Genomic DNA, 6,158 nt, shown 5'->3' with positions numbered 1-6,158 from the left:
CTTATATATTATTCTTGCAGACATGGATGCGTATATATTGTCGTTCCACTACTGTTTTATGTTAGTGAAAGAGTCCTTTCACGTTATCAAGAACATAAACATCAAGCGAGAGTCATTAATTAAGATTTGCATTGGTGATATGTGATTAATCTTTCCTGGCCCCTTTATTTCTCCATAATTCAGACTCAGTTTTGATTCCTATTATCACTTGCAGGCAGTGATGGAGACCCAGGTTCGACTTCCCCTCCCCCACATATGTAATTCAAAGAAAAATACCCAGCAGCAACTCGAATTCTCATACATTACTGCAGGCATCTCTTCTCCATCGCATCTGCTGCCGGAGATGATTACTTGAGTGTCCATATTAGGACCTTGGGAGATTGACCTACAAGCTTAAAAAATATTTTTGAAAAGGTAACCCCAAACTATTTTCTTTAATAGGTGTTTCATGCATGATATTAATGATCAGAGTAAGAAATTTATGAATAAGAATGTATCAGTCCACGAGACTTTCTGCATTGTGAAATCTGAATCCTATCACCACTTCGATGTATGCAACATCTCCTTGCTATATGTAAAGAGATATAAGCAACGTGAGTCAAATTTGAGTTGTATACTTGTTCCTTTTGGCTTTTAAAAAGTCAAGTCTAATGGCTACTTTCTTGTGGCAGAGTTTAGCAAGGGACCATATGGAGCCCCAGCTCAAAGTAACAGCAAGTATGATATCCTCTTGCTCACAGGTATAGGAATTGGAGCAACTCCATTTATCAGAAGGATCTCCTTTTTCACATGAAGCAAAACGTGCCCCGGCCCATTATATTGCTTTAACAAGTGCTCAAATGAATTTGGCTAAAATCATGATTGCACACAGGATAAACGTTTGGATATAATTGCCAATTAACGAATGCCTTTTCTTATGAGTTTCAATAAATCATTGGAATTTTGCGGATAGGGAGCTAATTAGTAAGGAATTTTATTGTTGTAATTGGCAAAAATAAATTGAATTGAAAGCAACAAAAAATGTTATGTATGCTTAATGTTTATGCTATTTGTAATTGTTATTTCTGAATGTTTTAGGCGTCTTTCAACACTTGCCAAACCACTGAAGAATCTTTGCCATGAATTCAGCTTGGAATCAACAACTCGCTTTGAATTTCACGAGGAGAATTTCTGAAAGTGCCAATTACATGTACAAAATTTTTATAGAAATTTCTTGCTATTGATTCCATCGAGGAAAAAATGAAAAGATATTTGGATTTCATAAGAAATCCTCGATAGAAACATGTCCCAAGTTGTAAAACTTGAGCAAAAACTATGTATATAAACTTAGCTAGACTGACTTAAACTTAGAATTTCATGATTTTCAATGTTGATGAGGCAGCATAACTTTGCTGCAAACTATTGTTTTTGGTTCTATGATCCAGCAATTCTTTGAGTACTATCGTCTATTTTAGTTTGCTCTTTTTAAAAAAAAAAAATTAACCACTAGATTGGAATATTCCATTAAATTTGACGTTGCACCAAGCTACAATGCAGGCTTTTATTGTAGCATAGGCCATTGCCTGATATGCCCTTTTTCTTGTCTCATGGAAAGATGCGTTTCTTATCAATTCATGGTTGAACAAATTTTGAATCAAGATTTTATTTATTTTTTTCTTTTATTATGAAAATTTTAAACTTGGCTTAGATGGTCTGTCTACAAGCTAGCTCTCCTCCTTTTTAACACAAAGACAAATATTCTTAGAAAAGATAGATGAGAAATTTAAACTCGAGACTTCTCCACTCTTTATATTTAAAGGTGTAATAACATCAATTAAATTATTTCCTAACCAACTAGATGGTCTATCTTTAATAAAATAAAAAATATATATATATATTATGAAATTTTCTTTGAAAATATGACAATAACTAATATACCCAGTAGATATATATTTAAAAATAAAATTAAAGGAAAAAAAAAAAGATGATCTTAACAAAGCTTTGACTTGTCTGTAAGGGCCAAGACCAAAAGAAAATCTGATAGTCCAAAGCAATAGCAGTAGCAGTGTCCTGCTCTGAGCAGCTTTAGGTTACATGGAGACAAGTTGAAAATTGCAAAGAAATACAAAACAACACATTCTTTTGAAGCCCAATGCAGATTCTAAAATGGAAAATTAAACAGTACAAATAAATAGGTAGGCAAAGCAGTACCAGTAGAAGCAAGAGAGAGAAAGGATAAGTAACATTACTCACAAGACAATTGAGATCTTTCTCCCTCTAGTGCCTAGGTAGACACATATGCATAATATATAGCAGAAACCAAGACAAATCACAAATGTATTGAACAAGTCACATACATTCAGAAGTTGATAAATGTGCCTATATATCAACCTAGCTAGCTAGATAGAGAAAGTGATCAGAAGCCATATGCAATTTTTTGCTTTAGTTAGACGATGATGATATGTTGTTGTTATTGCACTCTTCTTTGAGATTTGTTGCTGTGATTGGGAAGAGTTCAAGTGTTTCAAGTGGTCTTGTGTTGCTGCTGCTGCTGCTGCACGGGGAGGGAGGACCCACTTCCATCATCATCATCATCCAATCTTGGCCGTACATTCTCATCAAGGAATTCTCCATTTGGACGTTTTGTGGAATCTCCACCTTCCATGGGCGATTCATCATCATTTGTGTTGCTGCACCTTCTGGTCCTCCCTGCTCCAATAACATATAATTAGTTAAGAATCAAAATGTAACCTGGGGAAGAAAATCTATATCATCAGACTAGCTAGAAACATTCAAGTAATGAAGAACCTCACCCGGGGAAGAAAGACAGGAGAGTTATGATAGGAAAGTGGATGAAAAGGTGGTGAAGTAGAAGCAGGAGGATTAAAGTAGCTAGGAAGGGGATGGTGTTGGTGGTGGTGGTGGTTTGATTGATTCTCCTGCAGGTGACGATCAGGATGATAAATGTGGTTCTGTTGCAGCTGCTTAATGAGTTTCCTTCTAAGCTTCTGTCTATCTCTTGCCTTGTGGTTTTGAAACCAATAGAACACATTCTTGCCTTCAATCTTGCCGTATAAAGAGAGATGGACAGTGATTCTTTGAATTTGAGAAGCAATAGGAGTTCTAATCCCACTCCTATATAACTCTTCCAAGATCATGAGCTGCTCTGGTGTTGGACACCACCTAGAGGAAGCAGCAGGAGACATTATATGTTATTACACACACAAACTCTCTTGGTTATATATAGATACAGAAACACTGATCCTGTCTTTTGGAAGGATGAAAAGCTCAAAAGGACGTATAAATAGAGGAGCGGAGAGAAAGATACAGGGCAAATTTAATAGAGAGATGAAGAGAATGAGGGACAAAAGGGATAGAGATAGAGATAGATAAAGAGAGCAAACCAAAGCAGCAGGGAAAAAAAAAGAAAATAAAAGGAAAAAGACAGGTTAAAAATTAATTATTGGCAAGGAAAAAGTGCAAGTGCAGGGTTGTCATGCTGATGTTTCCCTGAGAGGGGCATTCAAGTGTAGATTTCAGTCCATGCACAGATGGAGAGAGACAGAGATAGAGAGAATCTATAGAATGAAAGGCTAGTGAATGAGATGAAACTGAGTGCTGAAAGGGTATGGTGGTAGTAGTGGCCTAATGGGTAGTGTAATGAAAAGTATTTGAATCATTATCTCATCATCACGTTTTTTTTTTTTTTTTCCATACAGCAGAATGTATTGGACAAACATCAAGTAAAAAATTGCATTCAGAAATCAGAAGCATCAGCAGAGAAAAGTGTTTTTCTTTTCTTTGGCATTCCAAATTAAGTTGAACTACATAGAGCTGTATAGTTAGCGAGTGATGAAGTACGCACGCCCTTAAGGAAATAGATTTTCTTGTACTAACAGAAGTTGGGTCGAGTGGAAGAGACTTAATTTTTTTTAAGTAAGATCTTGAATTTGAATCTTGTGAATAGAAAAAATCACGTTGGGAGAGCTCTCCCTTATATAAGCCTAATAGTAACTCGATTTCGAAAATATCAAGGGTTCATAAACCAAAAGAAAAATAGATTTTCTTCTAAAAAAAATTTTTCTTGCTTATTTTACATGGAAAGTATAATGCAGGATTTTTTTTCCCCTAAAATTGCATTCTATATGCATACATGTTACATGTGTGCTCTCTATTTCTTATATGATAACGGAGCCCTTTCTTACAGAATATCAAAATTATTTAAATAGAATAAAAAATAATAATAAAACTCTTGCAGGCTAAGTTTATAGCAGTAATTCACTTAACAATAAATTAAGAGAATCAACAAATGACAATTAATTCTTGCATACATATTATAAGATTATATATATTGGTATAGATTGTGATTTTTTTTTATTATTATTATTCTTACATATGTAAGGGAGAAAGAGCATGAATGGCACATTCATAGAAGAAAAGCACGTTCAGAACACACTCAACTGAGTTTGATCGGGCAAAAGCAATATGGACCCATTATAAAAGCACTCTGCAAATGAAATGAGGAAAAGAAAAAAATATTGAGCTTTAAACGGTGTCGTTTTGTAGAGGTATGTAGGCGAAACAGTCCACGAAAAAAATGAAATTATAAAATAACCTTCGTAGTTAAGATAGAGGAAAAAAAGTAACTAAAAAGATTAAAAAAAAAAATTCCAGATTCTGTTAATAAAGATGTATAAATAGTTAAAGACTAATTTGTAATTAATTCAACACCAAGTCAATCTTAATTTTATTGTTCATTTTGGAACTAAATTTAATGTATTTATATAGATTTATTGACGTTTTCCAAATATTAATTGCAAAATTTTATCATAAAATTCACTATCTTTTTGTTACCATTTTTTTTTCGAATTTCCAATTCTCATTTACGGCTTAAAAAATTATGTGCTACTTCATTTTTGAAATTGAATGCATTACCAGTGTTTGTGCATTGATAAATTTTAATAATTGTTACTAAACATTAAAGATTGTAATAAATTATCTTTAAAATAAAAAATAAAATATAAAATATCTTGAACTTTCAAATTTTACATAATAAAATTCTTTTTATTCCCTATGGTCAGTTTATACAATAAAAAATATTGATGACACATATATTTCTCTTTTCTATATAAAAAAGAAGTAAAATTGGCTATATTTTTCTTCACAGATCATGAAAAAATCTTAGTTATACGAGATAATAAAGTACTAGATATATAATAACTTATTAGAAAGAATTTACCTTAAAAAAATAATAATAATTGTTGATATTATTACTATTATGTATTGTTCATATTAGCATATTATTTATAAACTGGATATTGAGGGTTAGAAAAATTTTATTACGCAAAATTTTAACTTTCAAAGGGTTTATATTATATTTTTAAATTTATAGACATTTTTATTATAATTTTTTTAAAATTTAGGGACAACTCTTAAAATTTATCCATTTGCATACCTCTAAAATTATTTTATCTTTGACAGTGGCAGATCTGACATATAAAAAGAGGATTCAGTTGACCCTTATTTTATGTTAAATATTCTTTGTATTTATACATATTTGTATAAATACACTCTTCTTAAATTTAATTATTAAACTTTCCTTTTTGATAAAATTTAAAATTACTTAAGACAAACAAGCATATTATGCATTTAAAAGTTTATTTGCCTTTAAAATTCTATTGTAACTTTTCAATAATGAATTTTATATATCAAGACAAAATGATAGATTATGCGTGTGATTAAGTTGATGAATAATTTTTAATTAAATTTTAATAATATTTTATTATTTAAATTTTATATATAGATCTGAACAAAAATTTTCTATATCCGCCACAAATGATATCCAGCCATTGGTTTTGCGTGTAGATGGAGTTAGGGTTTGGCAACCCAAAGGCGGGTCTCTCTCTCTATATATATAAGATATTCAGCAATGCTAATTAAAACATACTGTGGAAAACGTAACCTAAGCACTGTACACAAAAGAGTTGCACGCCCCATAAATGCATGCAGTGCAGCATTGCCCCTCATGTCCTCGGCAACCCTTCTGTCAACGTTCCCCTTTACTCTCCCTTCATTTTCAACCCTCCTTTCCATGCCTCCCTAAACCTTTCCAATTCCTCCATTAATTTCATTTACTTATGTAAAACTATTTAATGTAGTTAAAGTAATATAGAGTAAAA

General features: G+C 32.1%; 1 protein-coding gene across 1 annotated transcript; it reads right to left on the bottom strand.

Annotated features, from left to right (window-relative positions):
* Window positions 1-2,421: 2,421 nt before the first annotated feature.
* LOC110654448 (WUSCHEL-related homeobox 3-like) lies at window positions 2,422-3,185 on the bottom strand. Its single transcript, XM_058149270.1, has 3 exons — window positions 2,911-3,185; window positions 2,793-2,847; window positions 2,422-2,688 (listed from the first exon to the last, which is right to left on the bottom strand). The coding sequence occupies exons 1-3, from the start codon at window positions 3,183-3,185 to the stop codon at window positions 2,422-2,424; spliced, it is 597 nt and encodes a 198-aa protein (XP_058005253.1).
* Between the last annotated feature and the right edge of the window lie 2,973 nt (window positions 3,186-6,158).

This window comes from Hevea brasiliensis, chromosome 6 (assembly GCF_030052815.1).
Source record: "Hevea brasiliensis isolate MT/VB/25A 57/8 chromosome 6, ASM3005281v1, whole genome shotgun sequence".
Classification (NCBI taxonomy): domain Eukaryota; kingdom Viridiplantae; phylum Streptophyta; class Magnoliopsida; order Malpighiales; family Euphorbiaceae; genus Hevea; species Hevea brasiliensis.
This window is presented reverse-complemented; position numbering and strand designations above follow the sequence as displayed.

Excerpts from the sequence above, each read along its gene's own strand:
- LOC110654448 (XM_058149270.1), bottom strand. The coding sequence starts at position 3,185 with ATGTCTCCTGCTGCTTCCTCTAGGTGGTGTCCAACACCAGAGCAGCTC. Across the intron at positions 2,848-2,910 it reads CGTCACCTGCAGGAGAATCA|TTCACCACCTTTTCATCCAC; the intron begins ATCAAACCACCA and ends TCCTGCTTCTAC. Across the intron at positions 2,689-2,792 it reads CTCCTGTCTTTCTTCCCCGG|GGAGGACCAGAAGGTGCAGC; the intron begins GTGAGGTTCTTC and ends TTATTGGAGCAG.